At 37.0% G+C, this 27883-nt stretch overlaps 4 protein-coding genes across 4 annotated transcripts in view; all 4 read right to left on the minus strand.

Moving 5' to 3' along the window:
* Nucleotides 1–1134, minus strand: part of LOC132293878 (uncharacterized) — a 39706-nt gene extending 38572 nt beyond the window's left edge. The window contains exons 1-2 of the mRNA XM_059791529.1: nt 585–1134; nt 308–481 (exon numbers count right to left, since the gene is read on the minus strand). Of these exons, the coding sequence (XP_059647512.1) occupies nt 308–481; nt 585–722 (312 nt within the window). The 5' untranslated portion in view covers nt 723–1134. The remainder of the gene's footprint in view (nt 1–307; nt 482–584) is intronic.
* A 1160-nt stretch (nt 1135–2294) lies between these two features.
* LOC132293876 (proline-rich protein 4-like) lies at nt 2295–4644 on the minus strand. Its single transcript, XM_059791527.1, has 2 exons — nt 4306–4644; nt 2295–3715 (listed from the first exon to the last, which is right to left on the minus strand). Exons 1-2 carry the CDS (start codon nt 4469–4471, stop codon nt 2571–2573), a joined length of 1311 nt encoding a protein of 436 aa, XP_059647510.1. The 5' UTR covers nt 4472–4644; the 3' UTR covers nt 2295–2570.
* A 3374-nt stretch (nt 4645–8018) lies between these two features.
* Nucleotides 8019–10237, minus strand: LOC132293879 (proline-rich protein 4-like). The gene is made up of 2 exons (XM_059791530.1): nt 10034–10237; nt 8019–9831 (listed from the first exon to the last, which is right to left on the minus strand). The coding sequence occupies exons 1-2, from the start codon at nt 10215–10217 to the stop codon at nt 8306–8308; spliced, it is 1710 nt and encodes a 569-aa protein (XP_059647513.1). The 5' UTR covers nt 10218–10237; the 3' UTR covers nt 8019–8305.
* A 1783-nt stretch (nt 10238–12020) lies between these two features.
* On the minus strand, nt 12021–18662 carry LOC132293880 (translocon-associated protein subunit alpha-like). Its single transcript, XM_059791531.1, has 8 exons — nt 18428–18662; nt 16971–17126; nt 16797–16847; nt 16464–16552; nt 13760–13837; nt 13419–13619; nt 12730–12801; nt 12021–12531 (listed from the first exon to the last, which is right to left on the minus strand). Exons 1-8 carry the CDS (start codon nt 18486–18488, stop codon nt 12481–12483), a joined length of 759 nt encoding a protein of 252 aa, XP_059647514.1. The 5' UTR covers nt 18489–18662; the 3' UTR covers nt 12021–12480.
* Nucleotides 18663–27883: the final 9221 nt, after the last annotated feature.

A 27883-nucleotide genomic window follows, 5' to 3' on the forward strand; every position in this document is an offset into this window, starting at 1 on the left:
GTTGTAAATTAAGGATTGTTCACAACATAATTTATGATTGTAGTTCGGTGAGATTTTATTGTTTTGTACTTCTACTTGCATGGTGATGATGAAATAATTGTTAACCAAATGATGGCTCCATGTTTTATTCGTATAATTTTGCAGAACATCCAGGGAGCAATTGATAACTCAAATTTGGCAATTAGAATCCTAATCCCACAATTAGAGAGAGAAAAAAAAAAAAAAATGAAGATTACAAAAATAAAATAAACATGCAATAAAAAACTATAACCAAAATGGTGTAAATTAAAGATTACAACAAGCTTACCAGAATAGAACTAATTTTTAGTGCCGTTTCTCTCAATTCAGGCTGTACAATCAATTGATGAGACCCGATGTTAACTTGGCGTGAATTCAACGCCTCCCTTGATTTCTGGTTTGGACTCTTGAAAAGAGAAACAGTGTCCAAGAACCACGAGTGATTTTCTTTCAACTTCTCTACCTGAAAGAATACATACATTATATCTACCAAACACACGTGTAAAGATATGTGTGTATATACACATGTATATAACTGAAATGTGAGGAGTGAGAAAAGCTTATACCAGATTTGGAGAAAGGTCGGAGGAGAGAGAAGCGTTTTCGAGTTCAGTTAGTAAGAGAGAGAAAGAGTCCCACCATAGTGAGGCGTCGACAGATTTAGAGTTCGCCGTTTGATCGGCCGCAGTGGAAGTTGTGGCCATTGGTGTAGTCTCTCTTGATCACCTCTCTGTAATTGGAAGAGACCACTCCAAGTTCTAAACCCTAGAGCGCAAGCCCGCGCTTCTGCGTTTCGAATGTTGAAGAATGCACACACAATGCCTTCGCTCAACTCTCTCGAGTAGGGATGAGCAATATTTTGGTCAGGCCTAATTGAAAATGCTCAAGCGACCAACCACGGGGAGTCGGATGGGTTTAAGCAATGAAGCCTCCGCAGTCCACCCTAGGTTTAATTTGTTTGAAGTTGTTTTTTATTTTTTTATTTTTTTTTCTTCTTTGGAAAATTAACGGTTACAAAACTAACAATATACTATTTCACATATTTTTTTTTAGATGTGTATAAATTACTATGTCAATTTTTTTAAGATATATATAAATTAGAAATAGACTATGTAACTTTTTTTTAGATGTATAATTAAAATATACTTTGTCACATTTTTTTTGTTAAAACAAAATGTCACATTTTTTTTTAGATGAATATAAATCAGAAATAGACTGTCACATTTTTTGAGATGTATATAAATTATAAATAGATTATTTCACTTTTTTTTTAGAAGTTTATAAATTAAAAATAGACTATGTCACTTTTTTTTCTTTTTTTCTGTTTTTTGAGATGTATATAAATTAGAAATCGACTATGTCGCATTTTTTTGAGAAATAAAATGTGCACAAAACCATAACATAATTCAGTAAGGAATGAATGACGACATTTAACCCTTGAAGATGATTTGTTCCCAATTGGAAATTTGGGATGGTATTGGGTAATAAAATGTTAAAATCAAGTTTCTTAAGTAACAAGGGCGGTGTAGATTGTGTATCTCATCACAAATCCTTGATTTAAATGGTCAAGGATTTAAATCTTTATAAGAGCAAAAAATAATTAGGTAGACTCCCCGTTCATTTGCAATCATAACTTGAGTCAAATTGAATAGCATGAAAAAATTTAAATGGTCAAGGATTTAAATCTTTATAAGAGCAAAAAATAATTAGGTAGACTCCCCGTTCATTTGCAATCATAACTTGAGTCAAATTGAATAGCATGAAAAAATAATTTTGTCAATTATATAATAGAGTTATCTTGGGCCTTTTCATTTGTAAGTGTAAGAATGAGATAATCCTTCCCACGAGACCTTTCATAAAAAATAAAAAACCTTCCCTGAATGTGCTAGAGATTTGCTTTTCCATACATAATAAATATACATAAAATAAATTTAAGCATGTATATTTGTATGTAACCATTTGATGTGGTAGAAATTTGTTAAAAAGATATAATGGTCAAATTGCAATATCTTTTTTTTCTCTATTCAGCCAAACAGTTCCATACTATTCTTTGTGTGTAACCTTCCATGATCAACTTCAATACTTTGTATCAATGGAGCATAACCTTAGCCATAATTCATCTTCTGTCTGGGCTCCTCAAATTACAGTTATGACTTTTTGGAATTTCACCTCCTGTGTGTTTCCGTGCTAGGAAACAAATCAACATGTAAGAAGAAAAATGTTAACTAGTGTTGTGCTTCCTGTGTTTTTGCACAAAGACATGTCCACTCAAAAAATTAACAACCGCGCCCAAAATAAATTAACACATACAGAACATACATACATACATATATATATATTTTCGCAAGGTACATACAGAACAATTCATACACACGATTACAATCATTCCACTATGTCAATGATCATGATCACTCTCTCAAGCATGTTTTTCATTTTCGCTTCTCTTTGTTCCTTCAATGCCCTTTTTCACCTAGAATGTCAATTAATATCTTTCTTTTCGGACGATGCAACATTCACATACGCAATATTGGGAACAACCCAAGGTACCACAGTTAACCATGAGAAGAAAGGGGTGAAATGGGAGGAGCTTTGTGACTGGGATTGGGTTGGTTGAAGTACTTCCGCGGAACTGAGGGGATAGGAGGAAGTTTAGGGATAGGAGGAGCTCTAGGAATTGGAGGATTTGGTTTTGTAACAACTGGAGGGGGAGATGAAAGTTTAGGTGTTGCCGGTGGAGATGGAATGGGAGAGTTTACGGGTGGGTTAGCTTTTGGTGCCGGAGCAGGGGGGAGTGGCTCCTTGTATATTGGACCGGCTGGTGGCAGAGGTTTCTTAGGTGCTGGAATTGATGGAGGAAGTGGAACTTGAGGAATTGGTGGAGGAAATGGCTTATGAGGAAGTGGTGGAAGGGGTTTCTTATATGGAGGTGGCAGTGGAATAGGTGGTGGAAGTGGCTTCTTAAAAATTGGAACTGGAGGAGGAAGTGGCTTTTGCGTAGGTGGTGGAAAGGGCTTCTCACAAATTGGAATTGGAGGAGGGGACACCTCAGGAACAGGAGCAGGTGGTAGAAGTGGGTTATTGTAGATTGGAGCTGAAGCTGGTGGCGGAGTTGGATTCTTATAAACTGGAACGGGTGGAGGAAGTAGACTTGGAGAAACAGGAACAGGTGGTGGAGACAACTTCGTAGAAATTGGCACCGGGGGAGGAAGTGGCTTACGCATAGGACTAGGCTGTGGGACTGAACTTGGCGGCGGAAGTGGCATCTCAGGTACCGGGGCTGGTGGTGGAATTGAATTCACTGGTGCAGCTGGAGGAGGAGCCTCATGTGTTGGGGGTGGAGAAGATTCAACTGGTGTTCCTGGAAAAATCGGAAATTGTGGGAACCTGACGAAAGGCCAAAAGGTTGTGGAAGCACATATGACTGGGGAAAATTTAAGTTTTTCAGCCAGTCCTAAGGTGATTTTCCCATTGGCTTTGGACTTGAGGATTATCTTGGAGGTGTCTTCGCCATTGTGGGCTGGGCATGGTGCACCTGATGCATTGTGAAGCTGTGCGAAGCATTCCTCTTTCAATTCTTCATTTTTTAGAATTTCGTAAGGGAGTGACACTCTGAATTTTCCTTCTTCATCAACATCAGTGATCCCCCTTGTTTTGAGCTCTCCATCACTTGACTTGCAATTAATGGCAACGTGAAGCCCTGCACAAAATAAATGGACTATCATGAGGAAGAGATCTATAAACCCACCAGTGTTTCGAATGCAAAACAAAAAATGAGTGAATAAATTCAGATCCAGACACTGGGAGTTACTATAATTCTTCACTGTCAATGGATTTTCGTAACTATTATGATACAGTAATACTTTAGTTTATTTGGCTTAAAATAGTGGGGTCCAGAATTTGGATCACAAATCATGATGTGATGCCATACTTGAGCTACTTTCACAATGTGATCCCAAAAGTATGGTTTCATTATATTCTCCAAATGCAGGACCATACAACAGAAGGAAGGATAAACAAAAAATGATGTGGCATTCTGATGATGCAAGATGCATGCATGGTAAGTAAAGTTGTGATGCTAAAAATTAAACATACTAATCACAACGACAAATTATTGAGTACCCTTGAGTACTGACAATGTAGTATACCCGTTCAATAGTGAGTAATTATTTTCTATTTATAAAGCAAATGATAAGTTTTTATTAGACAGGAGTACTGCATTGTCACTATCAAACTCGACCATCACAAGATCAAGAACAATGCATATATGTTGCAAACATTATATTGTACCTGAAAATGCCTGGCTGGCCTTAATGTTGTTCTCTGCACAATCTGCACATTCTACATTTCCAACCACCTCAACCGTCTCATTGTTGCCGTAGCAGAAACTCACAGCCAAAACCAAAGCCACCCAGAAGCCCAAAATGGCTCCTCTGCAAATGGGAAGAACCCTCATTAAAAGTGCCAAACTTTAAGCAACTCAATAGTATGAGAGAGAGAAGAAATTGAGAAGCTATAAGTTTGTACAATGTGATTCAATGGGTTGAGAGATGAAATGAGTCTGACACAACATTTATAAGATATGGGAGTGATTCAAGAGGCTTTGCAAATGCAAAACTAATGGTTGCAGATGAAGTTACAGGGACCCAAGCATGTAATTTATTTCGAGAAATTAAATAAAAGGAGTGAACACCGGCTTTGTTGATCGAAGAAGTAAATATGAAATTGAATGAGCATTCAAACGAGCTTGTGCATATCTCTTTGTATGATCTGTAAATATTATATACCTACCAGATCTCAATAGCATCTCTCCTAAGAAATTAAATGCTCATCAATTTAGGTGAATCAACAAGTACCCTTATGAAGCTATAAGCTTCTGTAATTTGATTTCTAGGGTTTTGAGTGTTCATTAATTTGAGTCTTCACAAGACAATTTACATGATAAAAAGGTGTTCCCAGAAACTTGCCAACACTGCAGTAGTTGTAGCAGATGAAGTTAGGGACCCAAGCAGATGACAAGTTGATGAGAAGTTAATGGACAGTGAGAATGGGCATTAAAATGAACAGTTGAATCTCTTTTTTATTATTTGTAAGCCTACCTACCAGTTATTTTTTGTAGCTTTCACAAAAATAAAGTCTTTCACATACTTAGGTCATATGTCAACATTCAGTGGTTGTTGGGTGTAACCATTATTTACTTCTCCTAATATTGCTTAAAAAGGAAACATTAATTTGATTTTTAATTTCACAAGTTCCTATTGAGTTTAAAAAATTTAATTTGACGATAGATTTTGATTAATGAGTGTTAATTCTTTGATATGCAAATGTACTTGCTACGTGATACGGTGCGATTTTGAATCTGCATATAGATTAATCGGCTAAAATTAAGTTGTGTCATTTAAAATTATAATTCATTTTCATTAAAATTTATTACCAAGACAAGAAAAAATATATATAATGAAAACATTTCCTGAAAAATTGCATTTCTTGAAAACCCTTCAAACAAATTTGGTCAGAGCCACTTTAGTCTAGTTGGATTAATTCAGGTGATTACCTTTTTGTTTTTTTTTTTTTTTAGTTAACCCGGGGTGTCCCGAAGACACCAACTCTTAGAGCTCCTAAAAAATCTGACTAATTTTCGAGGATTCGGAAGGGTGCCTTCCCACCCAAAGCGGCTAAGTTACTGCATTTTGCATTGCTAATGCATGACCAACATTTTTTTTTGGTATTATTAATTTAGCATAGGCCTGAGGTCTTGTTTGGTCCAGATTGATTTTCCAAGCTGAGGCCCAGCCCAAGTTTAAGAAAAGCCCAGATCGGTTAAAGAAAACAACCAAAGAAGCCCGTCGTTGAAGTCATAGGCTCATAGGATAGATCTATTGTTGGTGGTAGTTGCCGACGAGTCATGTTATTATTGGTCACTAGACATCATTGATCCTACAGGAGGCTAGCATCAAACAGCATGAGCTGTTGCTAGCATTTGTCTTTGACACGGAAAATTATGGAATAATGATTCTCAAGGTATTTATTCAATGCGTTTAAAGAAAATAAATAAATAAATTCGATTGGCATTTTCGGTTTTAATTTTTGCTCTAAATAACATTTTCGAAAATTTTATTAGGTTGGTTTTCTAAGGAATCGCTAAATGACACGTACATCCCTTAAATTTTCACATACATTAAAATTAGATAATTCAGATCTCACAGCAGAGACGGATACAATCTATACTCAGTTGGGGCAATTGCCCTAGCTGATTTTTTTTTTTTTTGGTACAATATACATCATTAAGGAGCAGAGACGGATACAATCTATACTCAGTTGGGGCAATTGCCCTAGCTGATTTTTTTTTTTTTTTGGTACAATATACATCATTAATTTTTCCTTTTTTCAATTCTATAAACAACTTACTGGTTGTCCTGACAATGAGCTAAATTGGACCTTTACAACATTAATATTAACTAGTTATTGGAAATTATTATTATTATTTTTTTTTATAAATAAAATTGTATAAAAGCACTCAAAGGGAAGCACATTCCAAGAGAACTACACAAGGTCAAATAGGACCTCTAAACATTCAAGGATCCCAAAAATTCGACCATCTCCTCTAAAGATCTATGATATTTCCTACAATCCAACAAAAAAGAGTAAAATAGAATAGAGAACTTAAGCATAGAAATATGATTCTTTTTTCTTTCGAAAGATCTCTTATTCCTCTCAAGCCAAATACACCACCAAACATACAAAGGCGTAATCCTCCAAACATCGCGGACTTGGGCCCCCACCATACAACCTCTCAAAGCCTCAATTAACCCCTCTGAAGGATTTGGGCATGTAAATTTTCTTTGCAAAAAACATTATTTAGTGCTTGTTAACTAGTTATATATAAATTCTTCCATAATGTTTTGGTATTTATTCAGTAATAGGAGAAATTATTGATTACAATGGCACAACCAATCATTACAAATACTCTACTAAATAAATGTTCTCTCAACAGTTTAGTATATTGTGATGATTCCAACCATTTTACTTTAACAAAGTGTTTGTATTGATCGGTTGTCCCAATAACTTGGCACAACCTTTATAACCAATAATTTCTCTCCAGTAGATCTTGTAAACCCAATCATGATATAGAGTGACCTAAGTATATCTCAAACTTCAGCAACTCGCAATATAAGGAATGTAACTATATCAACAGTTTCACATTTAGATTTTACTTGGCTGGAGTCGCTCACAGATTTTAGGCTTCTACGAATGTTTCTTTCTTGAAAGAGGCACTTAAAATGTTACAACATTTTGGGGCACATGTGAGTCTAGTTCATATCTACAAATCACTTCATGGAATTGGTGTTGAAGCGATTGCCTCCCCCTCCCCATTTTTAACCGAAATGGAAAGCTTCTCACATAGGTCTCAGCATCAGCTGGATGAAGTGTTTGGCTCCCCATTTTTGTTGAAATTTCAGTGAGTATATCACCACTCATGCTTTATTATAGGCTCAAAATGCAACTATCAAATCTATGTATCTACTACATTTAGTACAACTATTTATATAAGACAGTACGATAACAAACTTTCCATGTAGCAATGATTGGTGAAGTAAGTTTTTGGGTAGAACATTAGTATTGCACAACTCTTTACTTCATGGGATCCACAGTCTAAACATCACTGATCATCCAACCCTTTAATTGCATGATCAAGAACTATATACTTTAGAATTATTATGAGAAAAATATTTATATTATGCTTTGGAATATTAAATCGGTGTCTTAGATTTGAAATTGAAGAAAATGTAGTTCAAAATTTGTATTAAATTTTTTCCAAACCAAAATTCAAAGTGCCGATTCGGTACTGGCAAACATATCCTTAGAATTATCTGAATTATAAAATATAATTACCCAAAAACCAATTTTCATTTTCCAATAAAATGAAACAACAAATTTAATTTTTCTGTTTGCTATCTGAATTTGATTGCATATAGAAGTTGTAAACAAATAAGTACTTGTAGTGACATAAAATATTGGACGTAGTATTATTTTGTAGGCAAGTTCATTTGGAAATTTACAAGCTCCAAAATGCATTTGAGAAGATGTCAAGATCAATTCACACAAGCCAACCTTCATTTTATCAATTCATACTCTCTTTGTTTCTCTCCTCAGTCTCATGTTCTTTAGAACAGCTTTCTCTATGTACCTTGAAGGCTTTATTTCAATCGTAAAATTTCATTCCAAGCCCTTCAATGGTACCCAAAGCTAGCGATATTCAACATAGACATGGGAAGATTAGTAGAGTAATCTAAGAATGAGGAGTGTAAGGTGGCAAGGGAGGGAAGTATCCGACCTTTGGGTGATGAAAGTGCTTAGGAGGAAACTTGGGAAAATGAGGGACTTTTGGAAAGGGTTTCTTATATATAGGAGGGATTTCTGGGAATGGAGGAAGAGGCTTAGAGATTGGTTCCAAACTTGGAACCTGTGGTGGAAGTGGCTCTTCATAGATTGGAACCGGAGGTGGAAGCGGCTTTTTGTATATTGGAACTGGAGGTGGAAGTGGTTTCTCATACACTGGGACTGGTGGAGGAAGTGGCTTTTGGTAAATAGGCACAGGAGGTGGAAGTGGCTTCTTGTATACAGGCACAGGAGGTGGAAGTGGCTTTTTGTATATAGGTACCGGTGGAGGAAGTGGTTTCTCGTATATTGGTACTGGAGGTGGAAGTGGCTTCTTGTATATAGGCACGGGAGGTGGAAGTGGTTTTTTGTATATGGGTGTTGGTGGTGGAAGTGGCTTCTTGTATATTGGTACTGGAGGTGGAAGTGGCTTCTTGTACATAGGCACGGGAGGTGGACATGGTTTCTTGTATATTGGTACTGGAGGTGGAAGAGGCTTCTTGTATATAGGCACGGGAGGTGGAAGTGGTTTTTTGTATATAGGTACCCGTGGAGGAAGTGGCTTCTTGTATATTGGTACAGGTGGTGGAAGTGGTTTTTTGTATATTGGTACTGGAGGTGGAAGTGGCTTCTTGTATATTGGTACTGGAGGTGGAAGTGGCTTCTTGTATATTGGTACAGGTGGTGGAAGTGGCTTTTTGTATATTGGTACTGGAGGTGGAAGTGGCTTCTTGTATATTGGTACAGGAGGTGGAAGTGGCTTTTTATATATTGGTACTGGAGGTGGAAGTGGTTTCTTGTATATTGGCACAGGAGGTGGAAGTGGTTTTTTGTATATAGGTACTGGTGGAGGCAGTGGCTTTTCATATATTGGCACAGGTGGTGGAAGTGGCTTCTCATATATAGGTGTTGGTGGTGGAAGTGGCTTCTCGTGAATAGGTGTTGGTGGAGGCAAAGGCTTGCCATAAATTGGGGGGAAGAACTTTGGATGGAGGTGATGATGAGGAAATGGAGGGAAAATCTTTGGACCAAAGGTTTTCTTTGGTGGAAGGTAAAACTTGGGCAATGACTTCTTCCATGGGTGAGGTTTGTGTAAAGGTGGCAATTTGGGTAAAGGAGGGTGCTTGAAATGAGGCCGCAAGAAGGCTGAAGTGCAAGTAACCGACGAGAATATCAGTTTTCCGGCTAGGCCAAAGGCGTGTTTTCCATTGGTTTTAGACTTGAAGACTATCTTGGAGTCCTCAAGGCCATTGTGAGCAGGGCATGGCGCTGCCGATGCACTGTGAAGCTGTGCATAGCATTCCTCTTTCAATTCTCCATCTTTTAACATCTCCCGAGGAAGAGAGACCTTGAATGTCCCTCCTTCGTCGAGCTCTCCAACTGCTCTTGTTTTGAACTCTCCATTTTTGGGCTTGCAATCAATGGTTACGCCAAGTCCTGCACAGAGTAAAGCAGTCGTATAGACTATAGTGTTAACTGTTATATTGTCAGTGCGACACATTTACTGGCTTGAATGCAAATCAAGACAGTGAAGACCTTTTTATTGCTTAACTGACGATGTACCATACATTGAGCATTTAAGCTAAACCATATATGATCAAGAACAACAGATGCGGCATCTAAAACCAGTTTAACATACCTGAATAGGCCTGAGTGGGCATAATATTAACCTCACCGCAATCTGAACAGCCTACATTCCCTGTTACATGAACTATCTGATCATCGACGCCATAGCAGAAGCCGATGGCAAATGCCAAGAACAACCAGCACCCGAGAAGAGCCACTCGACGAAGTGAATGAACCTCCATTTGAGAACTCCCCATAAGCCAGCTCTGTGCTTCATTCCCAAAGGCTGACCTTGCTATATATAATGGTCTTAGGGTGGGAAGTGGTTTAAGAGGCTCAACCACATGCACTTAAGGGGCTCACATGAGGTTAGGGACCCATTGGAAGATTAGTAACAGCTCTCAGAGCTGGCAAAGCATCAAATTAATTTGATAGGTCAAATAGCCATATATGCATTATCTTCATTGAATGAGATCTCAACTGCACGGCTCCGTCTTTTTATGTTGATCCATGTATATCCATCTGTACATATAATTAATCTCTGGTCTCTCATTATTACTTCGGTTTAGAAAAAAACAAAATTAAATTGGTTAAATGCCATGCTTTTGCCTAAAGAACCAAATACTAGTGCCTTCACCATTATTGAGTTCTGGTGTGACACAGTTGGGATTTAAGAGGCAGTTATGGAGATAAAGTAACCTATCAAGTTCACGTGAATAAACAAAGTAAAATAACACCTCTATGCCAAACTAAGATGACTATTAATAGGCCATTTCATGCACCTCATATATATCTAGCACTAGTAAACAATATCTTCAATTAATCTTGTTTCTCTAATTGTTAGCGTAGTTACCACTATTTAACCTCATTCAATAAATGATATGAATCATCACCCACACGAGAAAGCGATCATATTATAGTGACACTGTCCAAAACATTTCCGAGAACAATTTCACAGACCTTTCTTCAATAATTAGTTCAATGTTGATAATGAGTGAATTGTCACTTTCTCGTAATTATGCAAAACCGAGACTAAGATAGCTGTGTTAGGAAGGGTTGGTCACAGTCCAATTCCATAGTTCCATTTAACCGATAAAGACACGAGAGGGCCATATTTCCCAGCAAAAAGAGAAATACAAGTCAAAAGATAAATATATTACCAACAAATTAAAGCACTATGCATTATTGGCATGTGACGCTTTTTATGTCAAGACTCAAGATATGAACAATCTCTCTACACGTAACCCTCAAGAATCAAGATGACAAACATTTATGGGTTTGGAAACTGGAGATGTCTATGTCATAATTAAGCAACTTTTGCTGGTAATGATTTAGTGAGCTGGTTGGTTGAGTGATATATACAGTTACTGTGATTTATAGTCATTTAAACTACTTATGCAGGATGCCCAGATAATCCGACAAAAATTGATTTCTGTCTGAACTTCTCTTAATTTTGAACGCTAACATTAAAGTCTTAGGTAAGCTTTTTAATTCCATTAGTCACCTGAATGAAGCCATTTCGAAAATTTGGCAAAGGCATTTTCATATTTTTAGAAAACAAGAAGTTTCATTTGTAAGATGGATATGATGACGATCAATATAATGAATTTCCTACGTTAAAGAGTTAGTCAATTCAAAAGGAAATCCAAACAAATCCTTAATGTTTTATAGCCAAAAAAGGAACTGCATCTGTCTTATATATGATTTTCCTTGTAATTACTGTAGCATCACTTCATTGATAACAATATTTTTTCATCAAATAATGTTTCTCTCAACACAATTACAATAGCATCACTAATGTTAAAGATAGAGTTTCCAGGGTTATGGGAGTCTTTCACACAATCAAACCCTAAACTGCTTCTCTCAACACAATTAAGTTACCGGAACGTAATCTTAAGGTTCAAAACAGCGCTAAAGGCACTTCAGAGGAAGGAGCAGAACAGCCTGAACCCTCACAAGATTGTCACCTCAAAATGAACTTTAATGGTAATGGCTATTTTCGTTTTTCTGCATAAGATTAGGTCATATGAACTAGGAAATCATATATAACACTGTTAGAATAGCAATATCTCCAAAACCTTACCCCATTAAAGAATTGACCAATGGTATATATAAAAAACTTGTCCTATCTTAGAACATCAATTATCCCAAAACTTAAACTGCCAAGAAAATCACCCAACAATATATTTTAATCTCTCGCAAACTCCACAGCTCATCATTCAGAGAACATACCAAGAATAATTGAATTGAAAAAGAGAGTCAGTGTCTACTAGGAGAAAAACTCTTACACCTGAACAAAAATGTAATTTTTCCTACCCCACATCTCTGTTAGTTTCCGCTTTGAAGGATGGCTCCACTTTCATAATCTCCAAGAAAATGAAATGTAGAAGTTTCATCCTCAAGCTACAACAGAGTAAAGTCTTTTCTGGTATGGGTTTGTTCAAAAACAAAACCACTTCACCCCTTGGACATTGTTAAAGTCTCCGGAATTTGTGCAATTAAACTAGGAGAGCATCGGACCTACTTCTTCTTCTTCGATTTTATGGACACTGACTGAGTATACGCAGTTCCCTGAACAGGAGGAGGTAAAAGGAACTATGTCAGTTAGCAATAACAATACTACTAAAATTCTCAATTTCAAGTTGAAGAATCATTTAAACCCATGACTCCAATATCAGAATACAAAATTCATATCCAAAACTCTTCCCAGTAAATGAGATTAGGAAAACAACAACAAAAATTAAGCGTGATAATGCTTGAACTACACACCTGGAGCCATTCATCCATCGAGGAATCAGTGGTCCTAGTTCCAACTTCTACCTTCGGCGCCCTCTTAGCTTTCTGTGTATTAACATAAATATAAGAAGACGAAAAAATTAAAGCAATTGTTTCAAAGAGGAAACATATTTAGAGCATAGTTAAATACAAAATGAAAACCATTACGAGAAGTGAACAGGTAAGTGTCAGCAAAAAGAAGATACAGAAATTATTATGGAGTAGAAGAAGGGTCCAGAATAATATATGATGTCATGAACAGATGAAAAATGGATAACTAAGCTGCCTGTCTCTCTCAGGTAATTAAACTTTTGCCGGATCTGAGCCCAATGGCGCATGTTGATCACCCCCAGCAGCAATTCAGAAACCACTTTCAAAACCCATCCCCCACACAAAAATAAAACAAAAAGATTTATACAAACAAATTTCTAGTTATACCCTTCGATTTCCCCCCTTCCGAAATCCACTTTCCTTTCAAATTGTCCATTCCAAGAATGAACGGATGCATTTTTAGATAAGGAAAAGTTAAAATAATGTAATGGTGAAATTTAGATTATCCAATTAAAAATACTTCCTTTGTCAGGTGTCAGATTAAATGCATAAAGCAACTGACACAAAAGTAGGTAAATGACACAAGTTTTTATTATACACGGTAAATTATATGAATGGGAAAAAGTTAGTACCTTGGAAAGATGCTGTATCTGACTTCGTATCCACAACCCAAGAAGGGCTACAAGAGTGATTCCAAGGACGAACAGGATAATAGACTCAATGCCAAGACTACCAGCCTCACTAACTTCAATGGTACCATTGTAGAACGTACTTTGGTATGGATTCTGATCTATATCATAAAAAATGGTGCCCACAAGATCAAATGTTCCCGCCTGCAACAGAGAGAATAATTATATAGTAAATGCCTAAGCTCAAGCAAAAGATTTTGGGATTGACAAGGAGCACAAAATTAAAATACTGAGTATTCCAAAAAACAATATGGATGCAAGGATTACCACAGAAATTCAAATACCTGCAAAAATTTGCTGACAGAAAATATGTATGGGAAAGCAGCCTGACCTGAAGGAGGAACTGATGCGTTGTTAAACGCCTAGAAAAAAGAAAACATATAAATGAGTAACCAACTGGCTGAGCCAAATTATAATAGTAACAGCTCAAACATTATACTGACATTAACAAGAAGGCAGTTTGTTGCAAGGTATGTGAAGTGTGAACAAGAAAAGAGGCAATTCAGGAATTTCACATGGAGCATTTTGTGGACCTCAATCTACTCAAGTTTTAGTCCAATTTGATTCTATTTAAGGTTAACATGCTGATAATTCAATTCTATTCATGTTTTCTTATATATATGTGTGTGTGTGTGTGTGTGTGTGTTCAGTCAAGAGTATTTTAGAACATTAGCTAGATATGGACGGTAGTAGCATTCCACTCTGTGTAATGTCAGTCATATTACACTACAGGATCTTTTATGGAGCTTTTAGGGGGGATAGAATAGTCTTAGTTGTCACTGTTGAAGTTTCCTACTTTTGGAGTCTTCCACCTACATTATTGACTTCTAAGTTGTAACCCATGAAAGTCCGAATGCTGAAAGTGAGAGAGCACCAAATCTTTTAGAGGGGGTATAGATCTTGAAATGCTTACCCATGCTAAAGCTCATGTTAAATCTTCCACCTATATACGTATGGCCAAGGGGACCACCTTGCACTTTGGCAAGGCAAACGATTCATGGCCGCGTGTCATCCGTTGGTTGAACACGTTATAGAAGAAAAAGGCCAATTCTTTTGTGAGCTTCTAGATCTATGGTTTCAATCAGCTAGTTCAAAGAATATCAAATCTTTCTACACGACATCACATAGACTCAAAATACAGGAACACAAAGTACTCTCACGAGAAGTCAACATAAAGAGTAAGATCGGACCAGTATACCACTGTATTATACCAACTGCTGGAACACAAAAGGTAATATAATTTACTGCTCCGGTGCTCCCTATAACCGTTAAGACAGTTTCTCGCGGAAATTTGGGCACAATCTGCTCACAGACCCAAATATATTATTGTTGTTCTATGAAGTAAACCTGTCTTGACCAAATGCTTTTTAGAATTCTACTGGCAAAAGGATGAAATGCAGCGGATTCATGTGAACCCTAAGTATAGGCAACAGGTTGTTCAGACCCAGCCCAACCCAGGAAAATGGGCCTCGGCCCTGTTGGGCTTTGAATGATCAACAGTTAGGGTGAGTCCCAGAGAGGAGAATCCTAAGCCCAAGCCCAGCTTGGCTAGCCGGGTGGGCAGGCCGGCCAGGTATTTTTTAGCTAACACACCAGCAGGATTCATGATTATGTAAAAAAGTTCTCGGCATTCACCCCCCTTTCTTAATATCTTATTGAATATTTTTATATAAAACTTACAATTTATAAGTTGTAAAGAATATATATATATAACTTACATAGTAGTCTTTTTTTTTTATAAGTAACTTACATAGTAGTCTTTACAAGTTTATAACTAATACATATTCTTATATATATATATATATAGATTAGTTTTATGACTTATATACTAAATCTATTACAAGATTAGTTTCTAAGTACACATTTATAACTTACATACATTATGCATTTAAATTATATTAATAATATATTCAAAACAATGGTTCTTTTTATGGACATCAAAATTGATGGATTAGTCACCACACTGATGCTTGTCCGAGCAAAGAGTTGTTTTAAGTCTCCAAAAGACATTCTTTTGACAAAATAAATCACTCAAACCGCCTTCGACGGCTTATAATGCATAGATCTTGCAAAAAAAAAAAACTCCCAATTTTTTTTTTTTGTAATTATTCATTGTACAAAAGAGCACAAGGTTAACCATCTGATGTTTTTGCCACACAATAAAAAAATGCACAGGCTAACTTGCTAGGTGAGTTCAGGCTGAACCATGACCTTTCTGTTGATAATTAGTGAATCTGAATTCAAATTCATATTTTAATGTCAAGATCCATATCCAGATACTGGATTTAAATCCCGATAGGATCCTATGGATAGGATCCATATCTAGACATCTGACGCATATAATCTAAACAAGATATTAATCGAATTTAATAATTTATGCTTTATTTGGGCTACATACCAGTTAAATCCCGATTGGTTTCATGCTTAAAAATACCAAGATTCCAACAGGTTCCGTGTTGGATATTTCAAGGAATATCCATATTCAACACACTTTAGAATTCGTATTCACAATTAACATCCAAGAACGTTAAATTGGACTTCAGATTGGATCTTGGTAAAACCCGATCCATTTCAAGCCCTATATATTGTTGCCACTTAGAACTTTCATTGGGGTCATTGCTTGAATCACTCATAAAATGTTCACTGTCAAGCATGAGAACCGAGTTCAAACCCCTACCTTAACTATAGTTTGTGCAAATAATGCCCAATGCTAGGCCTATACCTAGTCCACCCCCTTCTAGCACCTAAATTAACCTAGACTGCTCCGGGTAATTTGTTGGGAGTTGTCAGCATGCTCACAAACACAACCTCCAAATTTCTTCAGGAGAACCAAAAATACGAAAGGAAATAAAAAGCCAAATATAAACAACTTTGAGACATATTTGTCATCAATGTTGTATTAATCAAATTTTAAGCATCAAACAACTTGTTTAGATCCCCTATGCGAAAATCAGGCATGCACTGTCAGTAGACCAATACCATAATTACCTGTGAAGAAAGATTTTGAATCAGCATACGATGATCAAAAGGATAATTAACACTGGCCTTAATTGCTATGACATTAACACTCGATTCCCCTGTTTTAACAATCAAAAAGTAATAAGTGAGATCAGCACTCCGGGTACCTGATAACACTAAATAAAGTTACAAAAGTGCACGTAAGAACACAACTACACAATAAAAAACAATATTGAAATTTCATAAAATCACATCTTAAACAGCAACACTCTACCAATAATATCAAGGTCTACCACTCTACCAACCTGGGATGAAACATTAAAATATCAACAAATTAGACTGCAAAGAGAACCAATTTATTACCCTCATTTTTCATTCCAACGAGAAGTTCACTCTCTTCCCCTGCAACCACCACTGCAAAAGGAAAAACCAAAATAAAGTGTCTCTCAAAAGGTATCTCTATTTTGCAAAATAAAAAGAACAACGGAATCACTCAGAGGTGAAGAACTCTGTGTATGTAACATATCAGATTATTACATCTTGAAGGATTCTTTGGGAAAACACAAATTGTTTCCACTCCTGGAGCTGAATTGAAGCTCCCACTGCCAAACTCTTGGACATCCTCACTAATAATACCAACATCACTGCTTTCTTCGGCAGCTTCAGTATCCGAATCCGACTGACACTGAGCAACTATTGATTAACATAAGAACTAATTAAATAAATTACAAAACATTTCCAAAAATCAATAACACGTGAATGTAACAAGTAATCAAATTCAATGAACAATTACTTTGAGAAACTGTAGTATTTCCAGGACAATATCATATATCACATTGACAGAAAACCAATAAGTTAAAGAACAATGAATTAAATAAAAATTAGTATCTCTGCAAAGAAAAAAAACCACAATTCTGAAACTATCAACTCAAATAACAATTAGCAAAAGAAAACATGAAATTAATTAATAAACAAATATTATTAACAAAAATAGACATCATTTCCAGAATACTGTAAAAAAAAAACATTGACAAAAAGAAACTGTAGAGTCCAATAGCACAAAAAAAAAAAAAAAAAAAAAAAAAAAAAAAAAACCATTACTCTTAGGGCTAGTTTGATGTGGTTGAATGAAATAAAGTGAGAATGAAATGAAACATAGAATGGAATGGGAATAGAATGAGAATGGAATGATCATTCTCATTCCCATGTTTGGTTGCAGCACAGAGAAACATTATATTTTTGTAAAACATATATAAATATGTGTATATATATATATATATATATATATATGTATGTATATAGCCTACATTTTATTAAATGCTTTATTTATTTATTTATTTTTTATTATTATTTTTTAAGTGGGAATGGAATGGTCATTCCTTTAGTTGGAAAATGTAATGAATTAGTGAGAATCGCAATTCTCGGAGAATGTACAAGAATCATCATTCCAACTTTAAAGTAAGTTACCAAACTAGGGAATGAAAACAAAAGCATTCCATTCCCACTTTGATTCCATTCACTCACACCAAGCATAGAGTTAAGATAAAGAGAAGTTTTTCAAGAATGTCAAACAAACGGAATTTCTGAGAACCATCATGCATGCAACATGAACTTTAATGCATGCAATAACCGATGGATAAGAGCCATCAACATCTTGAAACCGAATCAAAACGGAATCGAATGTACTATGTATCAAAATTCAAAAGAATACATACAAATCAACACAAAGATTCACCACCAAATACAAATAATCAACGATAATCAAAATGACACAAATTAACAATCTCGCATGAATTAAATTTAATATATTTAATGAAACCATATGAATTATATCTCGTTGTCATAGATCAAGAGGATTGCAATGAAGATAGATTTTGAAGATGCGAGTGACATATCATGGATTACTAATTTAGGGCATATACGTGCAGATAATATTCTCATCAATACCAGTTCAATCTGTGTGTCTATATGGATTTATGATATGAAATGCGAACCTTGGGAGAAGGGAGAGGAGAGGAGGAGGAGAGCGATAATGAAGAAAACCCTAATCGTCATTGCTTGGAGAGGTAGCGCGCATGAACGAAGGCGATCCTATCCGGCGCTGAAGTGAACAAAGAAGGCGAGTGCGAGTTTCAGTTCGTTTTCCGGTGTGGTGTGGCGAATCATTAACGCGTGGAGGCGAGACACAAAGCCAAACAAGGACCCTTTATGGGGCTCTAGTGTACAACAATAATCCGAACAAATTATATTACTGGTGCCCACCGCATTTCATTCGTATATTAATATCCACCGAACGATGAAACATTATTTTAAAAAAATATTAGCGCGTCTATTTATGAAATTGTTTATAATAAAATAATATATATATATATTTTATCACAAACTAATATAGATATATATTTTTTTATCACAAACTAATATAGAAGAGATCAAGGAGAAACAACATACTTGGGGTGAACAACATTTAACAACCACAAGAATCATGTACTCCACTGTAAATTGGGGTGAACAACATTTAACAACCACAAGAACCATTAACTCCACTGTAAATCGTCACATTTGGTTTTAATAGCAAATTTGTTCAACAGATGAGTAATACAATTTTCTTCACGAGGAACCCAGATAAGAGTAAAACCCAAACACTAACTAAGTAACATACCAATATCGTTAAACACCACTTTCAGAGCAGCCGTTGATGTAATATCCCTAATTTTTAAAAGGATAGTCTTGGTATTTTGATTAATTATTTTTTTTTCATTAATTGTTTTATTTAATGTTTTAATTATAATTCGTTGATAGGTTGACCTGGTTGTTGACTTTATTTATTTAAATTGTTTTATTGAGTTAACTTTATTTTCTTACGTGTGTTATTTAATTTTAATTATTTGTTAAATGTTTTAGTTAGTTTTATTTGGTTAATTGGTATAAAGTTTAATTGGTAATTAAAGTAAAATGGTTAATTTGTTTTAAAAAAAAAAAAAAACAAACGTAACTGTTATATCGTTCCATTAGGTATACACAGTAACCGTCATTGTATAAACTTGAAACTTCTGTATGGGCCAAGCAAATCCGATTAGGGTTGAGGGAACTTAGGATTTATGTGGCCTATAAATACTCACTTAGGATGTCTGCCTAGGGTTTTAAGAAGAAGTTTACAACATCGTAAGTCTGAGAGCAGTTTTAGAGACGGCAGGAAAACAGAGAGCAAACAGAGGAGAGTTTCGCCGAAAATTATAGACGAACGTCGGTGTAAGGCAAGTTCTATCCTCACTCTCTCCCTTAGGTTTCGTGTTATTTGCATTCTTAAACAGTTTTAGGATTAATTGAATCAATTAAAACATTCTCTGTTCGTGCTTAAACTGAACTTTATCTGTATGTTTTTATGCTTTGTAAAACTGTTAAAACATGATGTTTGCTTGCATAAATCTCTGTTTAAAGCTATGTATGTAATGTTAACTAGATTTAAGGATGGATTGGGAATGTACTGGGATTGGGTTGCAGCCTCTGGAAGTCATGGCGTGAGGTAACAGAGGCGTAAAACGGAGACAGAAGGCGAAGAGACGGGACAGAGAGGGAGAGAGCCGGCTCTCCCTTGGAGAGAGCCGGCTTCTCTTGAGTAGAGGCGGCTCCCAAGTGGGGGAGCCAGCTCCAGGTTCTAAAGGAGGCGGCTCCACTTTTGGGAGACATCTCCTTTATGTATTTTTCATTTTTTTTGAGTTTCCAGCCAGTTTTGGTTACAGGGGTTGGTTTCTGTGGTTTCAGTTGGGTTTGGGGATGTATATGGAGTGTGTGGATGATGCTTAGAGACAGCTACTTAAGTCTCAAGAGGTGTTAATAAATTAATTACTTGGGTAGCTTGGACAGCAAATAGTTAAATCAATGAACACACTGTTTAGAGTTTAAAAATTCTGTTAGAAATATTTTATGAGACGGATAATATAATTAAAACATGTTTCACTTCATAATATGATCATGTACTTGAATTATAGTTATTTTGGATGAGTTGGTATCGAGTGACCTAGGTTATAAATCAAACTTAGCACTACTGGATTTCGGGAGCACTATAGGATAAGCATGTCTATATACCCACTGTAACTCTGTTTTGATATTTTCATGATTACAGTATGTATAAATTGTTGGAGTTATGAACTTAGTTGATATTTACTTTAATACTTGTACTATCAACGGTTGGCTGTTGAAAGCTATTAAGATTTACACGTAATAGTATACCGGTTTTACCTAAACTAAGCATGTGTATATACTGTGGTTCGGTTGTTGATACTTATCTTGTCACTGCTGGTATCGATTTCTGGAATAATGGATCTAGTTGATAGTTATCTTAATTGACGGTAATATCAACAGTTGGATGTTATATGCTATTAAGATTTAAACTTAGTACTATACCGGATTTTATGAAACACTATACATTAAGTGTATTTATGAAAATACTATAATTTTGTTTTCATGCTTCCATTATCACTGTCAGTATCAATTGTTGGAAACATGGATTTAGTTGATATTTACCTTAAGTGTAAGTTTTATCAACTGCTGGATGGTTGGAGTATGCACCGGTATGGGACGGTGGCATACTAGGGACGGTTTGGATTCAAAATACCAAAACCTACCTACTCTGGATTAAGAATTGGACTAACTAAAAGTTAAGTCCTACTAATTGTAGTGTCATGGCAACGATTAGTTGAGCGGCACTGCTAGGATACAGGATGGATTTTAAATATATGGTTATGGTACCTCGATATGAGCTTGAGTCTTAGGATCAACGGTTAGGGAGCGTATATGCATTGGGATGCATAGCTGGATACAATGGTTAGAGGTGTACCCTGTTTAGGTTTAGGTACACATGCCCACTTCGTGTGCATTTTAGCACGTTACCTCTATTCAGGTTGAGACCGGCCTGTAGTCCAGTGAGAGTCCTTTAGTGTGACTATATATATATACCTACGGACTATTAGCTATTGTTGAATTGTTTAGGATGCACATGTGTATCGGGCCTCTGTTTGGATTGTAGAAGTATAGAACTTGCGCGTGGGCCTGACCCACTTCTATTTTTTAGGTACACGACAGTTCCAAGCATAGACGTGTTCGTGCTGAGCAGAGGTCTCTATTCACTCTTCCGACGATGTAGGATTCTCTCCATAATTTATTCCTTGATGCTTATTACAGTTGTTTTATTTTTCGTTTGGATGTTTAATAGGGGTCCACTAGAGATGGATTCCCGAGTTGTAAACTGATGGAGTTTTGGAGTTTGGATTTGATGGATTTTAATAATTATAATATTTTGCGGATTCTATTTTTAGTTCCTTTCAGCTTTAATTTCATTTCTTAATTCATTTTTGTATTCCGTGTTCATTATAACATATTAATTGTTTGATATTCCTCGGGTTTGGGCCTGGGCCTGATCAACCCGTGTCTCGGATCCGAGGGGTATCACAGTTGAAGTCTGCAACTTCATAACCGGAAGACAATCTCCTTCCACAGCGATCTCCTTCCACAGCGACGTTGTGATAACCCTATTAATGAAGCAAAGCTAAAGACTCCCTTAACACAAGACTCCCCGCCATAGACGGGTTGCACACATTGTCAAAGAACACTGACGCATCTTGACTGGATATCCTAAATGATTCCGCAGGACCATGCCACCTCCACAATGCCTCAAGGAAAAATTGAAAAAAGCATTAAAATTGAGTTTTAAAACATCCAACTTCCGGCCCCTTCCACCGTATCGAAAAAGGCAAAACTAACACCGATGGAAAAGCCAAGAACGTTGGACAGTTAACTACTGCCAAAAAATTTTGAAAATCGTGGAGCACCTGCATGCTAGCCTCATGCAGATCCCATTTCTTTCCCGAAAAAACCAAGTCATTGCAACACTTCCAAATCATCCAACAAATGTAAGCTGCCAAACCCATGCACTCAGCCGAACCCGCTGAATCCGATCAATTATTACATAAAGAAACCCACCTTTTAGGCTAAAAAGAATGATTTTGCCCATTAAAGTCCAGATGAATAGGACAAAATTTCTAAACGAGGCATGCAAACGGACAAATGCATAGAAGGTGGTCCACCGTTTCAACCTCAACTTCACAAACTGGACACAAAGCGGCGTCGGACACCCCATGAAAATCTAGCATTTCATTCACAGGGATCCTCTCATGAAGGCTCTACCATAAGAAAAATTGGATTTTTCGAGCAACATAAATTTTCCAAACCTTCCGCCACATGAGACCTCTCCCCGCCTCAAAACTACCTCCATCCTCAGGGGAAAAAGTGAATTTTTTATTTAGAAGAGAATACGCCACATAATAGGCGTTTTTCACAGAGAAGCTACCATTCTTTGAAGCATCCCAAATCTTTCCATCCAAGCCATCCGTGTTGCTGAGAGGAATTTGTAAAATAAGATTTCGATCACGTTGATTAAATAACCGACTAACCAACTCAGTATTCCATTGATGTACATCATGAAGAATTAAATCAGCCACTGATAAAGAGAGAGCCCCATTCTGTTTGGAAAAAACCGATTGATTGTAGATGTCGGGCAACCAATTATCTTTCCAGCAATTCACAGTAGACCTATCACTAATGCGCCACCCCATACCTCTCTTTATAACTTCCTGTGAAGACAAAATACTCTTCCAAATCCAAGACCCACTTGGACTTTTAGGGGCATCCACAAAATTACAAGCCTTGAAATATTTCTATTTGAAAGACCTGTACAAAAGTGATCCATCCCCGAATTCCATCCGCTAGACTAACTTAGCTAAGAGAGCAAAATTGAAAGCTTCCACATTATTGAAACCCAACCCCCCAGTGTCTTTAGAGTGAGACAAATTGTCCCAACAGATCCAATTAATTTTATTAGATTTTTCCACGCCACTCCACCAAAAATTGAGAAACCCACTAGTTAACAACTGGCAATTCTTCTTGGGAAGTCGAAAACAATGCATGGAATAAGTAGGAAGGGTTGAAAGAACTGTTTTCACCATAATTTCTCTACCCGCTTTGGAGAGCAAAATTCCTTTGAGAAAATTAATCTTCTTGGAGACTCTATCAGATACGAACTGTAGAGTTGCCACCTTTGATCTACCCAGCATAAATGGGAGACAAAACTGAAGACAAAACTCTCTTTAGGACGAATGAGTATTTGGAGAGAAAAAGAGGCACGACTTTTCCAAACTAACTAATTAACCAGTAAGCGCTTCATATCTATCCAGGATACACTTTACTCTCCGCACCTCTAGATCTCTAACCTAGCAAAAGATTAGAGCGTCATCTGCAAAAAAGAGATGAGAGATAGGAGGATAGCCCCACCCCATCTGGAGCCCCACTAGCTGATTTTTTCATTCAAACTCATTGAATAAAAGAGACAACCCCTCAGTACATAAGAGAAAAAGGTAGGGGGAAAGCGGATCGGCTTATCTGATGCCTCTGAAAGGGGGAAAAAAATCACCACGCCTATTAAGTAACATCGAGTAAGATACTGAGCCAATGCAATCCTGTGATACCCCTCGGATCTGAGACACGGGTTGATCAGGCCCAGGCCCGAACCCGAGGGAATATCAAACAATTGAAGTATTTTAAAACGAACACAGATGACAAAAAGAACAATAAAGGTAGAATAAAACTGAAAGAAACATTAATTATAAAATCCTCCATGTACAACTGAAAATTGAAACTCCAATCCTCCAAAACCTCAAAGTTACAACTTGGGAATCCACTGATGGACCCCTAACTAAAAGTTCAACTGAGAATGAAACTGAAAATAGATAATACTATAAACATCGAGAGAAGTCCTACGTATTCAGATGAAAGTGAAACTGTCCTCGACAAGCACGATCAAGCGCTAAGGCTGGAACCGTCCTGTACCTGAAAAGAATAATAAAGGAGTGGGTCAGACCCACGAGCAAGTTCTAATCTAACTGCAATCCATACAGTGACCCGATACGCAGATACACCGTAGACACCTCACAATATCTATCTAGTCCATACGTATAAATATATCCACACTAAGGGACATTCACTAGTCTATAATAGGGGTCTCAACCTGAATAGAAGGCAACATGCGAATACGCACCCAAATGTGGGCATGAATACCTAGACCTAACAGGGTACACCTCAACCTATTATAACCAGCTACGCATCCCCTGCATATACGCACCCTAACCAACGAGTCTGAGACTCAAGCTCAACTCGTGGTACCATAAACATATATATAAAGTCTGTCCAAATCCAGGGTAAGCAGTTTAACTATTTATTAAACTGACCTATAATAAACCAACTAGTTAATCACTCAACTTATTCAGTGGATATGACTTAACTACCATCCGTTAATCCAGGAAGTCATCCAACTTGGTTACAGCTGATCTGACTTAGTCACAATTAGGATTCGATATCTTTCAATCCATTCCATTAATCCATTAGGTTAGGTTTATGCGTTTTGAGCTAAACCGTCCCTAGTATGTCACCGTCCCATACCGGTACATACAATCCTCCATATCCATGTAAATTACAACACATATATCACAGTTCAATAATTTACAGTCCAAAAACCACCATCCAATACTTGCAGAAGGAATCTTAACAATCTAGCAAATAAAATCCAGTAATAATCCATGTAATTGCATCGGAGAATAAACTATTCTAACAATTAACATCCAACACATGCATAGTTCAAATTTAATAAAAACAATGACCCTATCATGTATTTAAAATTAGTTCTATAATAATATTATAGTTCAATAAATCGCTAAATTAAACTAAGCGATCTAGTTCCCTCCATCCGGTAACAGAATACTAAGTCATATACTTATACTGTGTTGTAACATTTAGCACAGAGCCCCCACTATGCCACAAGTCCAATATATTACTTTAAAAGACTTCATCGTGCATCAAACATAAATTTAAAATCATTTTATAGCACCCTAAACCATCAGATTAAAATTAATCAACAAATCTCCTTCCAGCCGTTAACTGTACGCAAAGTTGTTAAATAGCGTACTGTTAATTCCATTTAAACTAAGGGGTAAATTTATGCAATTCAAGACCTTAGTTACAAGTTAAAATTATTATTTAACACCCAACTAAAATTTTAAAACCGATTAATAACCCAGATTGGCCAAACAGTGAACATAGTACGTAGAAACACTTAAAAAAAATTAAAATAAACCAAAAAGAACAAGGGAGCCTGCTCCAGAATTTGGAGCAGGCTCTTTTCCAGCCTAGAGCCGGCTCTAGGACTTCTTAGAGCAGGCTCTACTTTGTTGTGGGAGCCGGCTCCCACTTCCATGGAGCCGGCTCTCACCTCCAGAAGTTGCTTTAAGCTCATTTTTCGTTCCTTCTTTCAATAAATCTTGATTCATCTCTAGAGTAACTTTGGGCTATATAAAGCTCCAGAAGTTGGTATCATCCTAATCAGGAATGGAATAAAAAAGAGTGTGAAAATAGTCTTTCGCCACCATTTGGATCTCATCTTTAGAATCCCGCCATCGCCCAATAGAATCTTCCAACCCAATTATCTCATTTTTCTTCCGTCTTATTTGAGCTTTCTAATGGAAAAATTTAGTATTTTGGTCACTATGCTGTAGCCAAACAATCCTTAATTTCTAAAGCCAGAAAAATTCCTCATCTCTCCAAGCAATGCCCAACTCCCGTTCTAATCGGCGACCTTCAACTGGATCATACCCATCCACCTGCTCTTTTAAAAGCTTTAATCTGGCCTCTAAGATCTTGATTTTAGCAAGAGAATTATTACCCTTACCTCTCTTCCAGTACCTCAATTTCGTTTGGCAGTGAGATAATTCTTGGGGAATACTCTGCAAAGGGGAACCCAGAATAGGTAATGCCCAAACTGAAGCCACAATATGTCTGAACTCCTCATCCTGCACCCATCGAGCATCAAAGTGGAAATTGCACTTGATGTGAGTAATTAAATCATTGAGATTGAGTAAAAGAGCATTATGGTCAGACCCTTGAACCGTAATGTGGTGAATCTTGCAACGAGGAAATAATTGAAACCACTGACTTGAACAAAGAGCACGATCAAGCCGTGCCATAATAAGCTTACCATAGTCCATGTTATTCTGCCAAGTGAAAGGAAACCCTCGAAATTTCAGGTCCATGAGATTACAATCCTCAACAAAATGTTTAAAATCCTTAAGCATCCACCCTTACTTAAACATCCTTCATCTTTTTTCATCTCTATGCAGCAGAACATTAAAATCCAATTGGGGACTAACTGATATTTCAGACTATGGATATATTGCCATTGTTGACACCGTTCGCACTCCGTACAAGACCCATACACCCCCGTAAAGAACCATTTACAAGCTCCCTTGCCACCAATAACCTCACAGGTAATTTGGGATTCTGATAAGTCAATTATCTTAATCTGCCACTCCTTGGAAAATAAAAAAGCTAAACCCCCAGATTTCCCAACTGAAGGCACCATAAACGATTCATAAGAATCCAACAAAGTTCTAACCTTATCAACTCTATCACAAGCATTTTTTGTTTCGGACAAAAAAAACCAAATGAGGGGAATGAAGGCTCACAAGCCTCTTCAACTGGGAAATTGTGAAGAGGTTCCCCAAACCCTAACAATTCTACACCAGAACTCTCATTGAGGAGGTTGGGGCCACTTTAGCCTGGCTACCACCACCGAATTGGAAAAGAGAGGAACAATCTATGCCGTGTTGTTGTTGCTATCCTCACAAAAAACTATTACTTTAACTTTTTTTGAAAAAATAGTTTGATCATTACCATGCGATTCCCTCTTTAGGGTTAACCCCAAATCCTTATAGGTAATCCCCTTCTTCGTTTTTGCCCTTCGCTTCCATGTTTGAGGAGCTGTGGCTTCAGAAGCTAAGAAAGGGACAAAGTGAGAACCCATGGGAGAATCTTGAGAAGCGCAGACTACAGGACTCGCAGTAGCCTTATCTTGGGTTGCAGGACCTTGGTATAAGAAACTAACTGGGTCAGATAACCTCGTTTGAAGAAGAAAAGATAGGACCGCGTCCCTTGGCCCCTCTCCAATATCTAGCACTGCTGTAAGCTAAGATGGGCTTTGACTTGAAGGTCGAATAGTGGATAAAAGCTGTGTACTACTGTTGAGATCAACGCTTATACCACTGTGCACGTCGTCGATGTGCCCTCACGACGCTGGAGTAGACGGAACGCCGGAGAACTGGGAGATGATGCAGAACTTTTAAAAGCCGAAAAATGCCAGTTTTTTGTTAACCGCCCTGCTTTACCATCAGCTTTCAACCACATACTGTATTGAAGCTCCTTAATTGGCTCCTCGATCTTCCACGGGCATAAACGGAGTTTGTGTCCAACCCTACCACAGTTATAACAAAGGGATGGGAGACGCTCGTACCTGAATTTTGTCCACTGCCGTTTGCCACCATGGAAAATTTTTTGCCCCCTTCGAAAGGGTT

Source organism: Cornus florida, unplaced genomic scaffold (assembly GCF_030987335.1).
Source record: "Cornus florida cultivar Cherokee Brave unplaced genomic scaffold, ASM3098733v1 CherokeeBrave_3.0.0_Hap2_Chr02, whole genome shotgun sequence".
In the NCBI taxonomy this organism is placed as follows: Eukaryota; Viridiplantae; Streptophyta; class Magnoliopsida; order Cornales; family Cornaceae; genus Cornus; species Cornus florida.

Excerpts from the sequence above, each read along its gene's own strand:
- LOC132293876 (XM_059791527.1), bottom strand. The coding sequence starts at position 4,471 with ATGAGGGTTCTTCCCATTTGCAGAGGAGCCATTTTGGGCTTCTGGGTG. Across the intron at positions 3,716-4,305 it reads GGCCAGCCAGGCATTTTCAG|GGCTTCACGTTGCCATTAAT; the intron begins GTACAATATAAT and ends TATTTTGTGCAG.
- LOC132293880 (XM_059791531.1), bottom strand. The coding sequence starts at position 18,488 with ATGACGATTAGGGTTTTCTTCATTATCGCTCTCCTCCTCCTCTCCTCT. Across the intron at positions 16,848-16,970 it reads CCCAAAGAATCCTTCAAGAT|TGGTGGTTGCAGGGGAAGAG; the intron begins GTAATAATCTGA and ends TTCCTTTTGCAG. Across the intron at positions 12,802-13,418 it reads AGATACAGCATCTTTCCAAG|AAAGCTAAGAGGGCGCCGAA; the intron begins GTACTAACTTTT and ends GTTAATACACAG.
- LOC132293879 (XM_059791530.1), bottom strand. The coding sequence starts at position 10,217 with ATGGGGAGTTCTCAAATGGAGGTTCATTCACTTCGTCGAGTGGCTCTT. Across the intron at positions 9,832-10,033 it reads GCCCACTCAGGCCTATTCAG|GACTTGGCGTAACCATTGAT; the intron begins GTATGTTAAACT and ends TACTCTGTGCAG.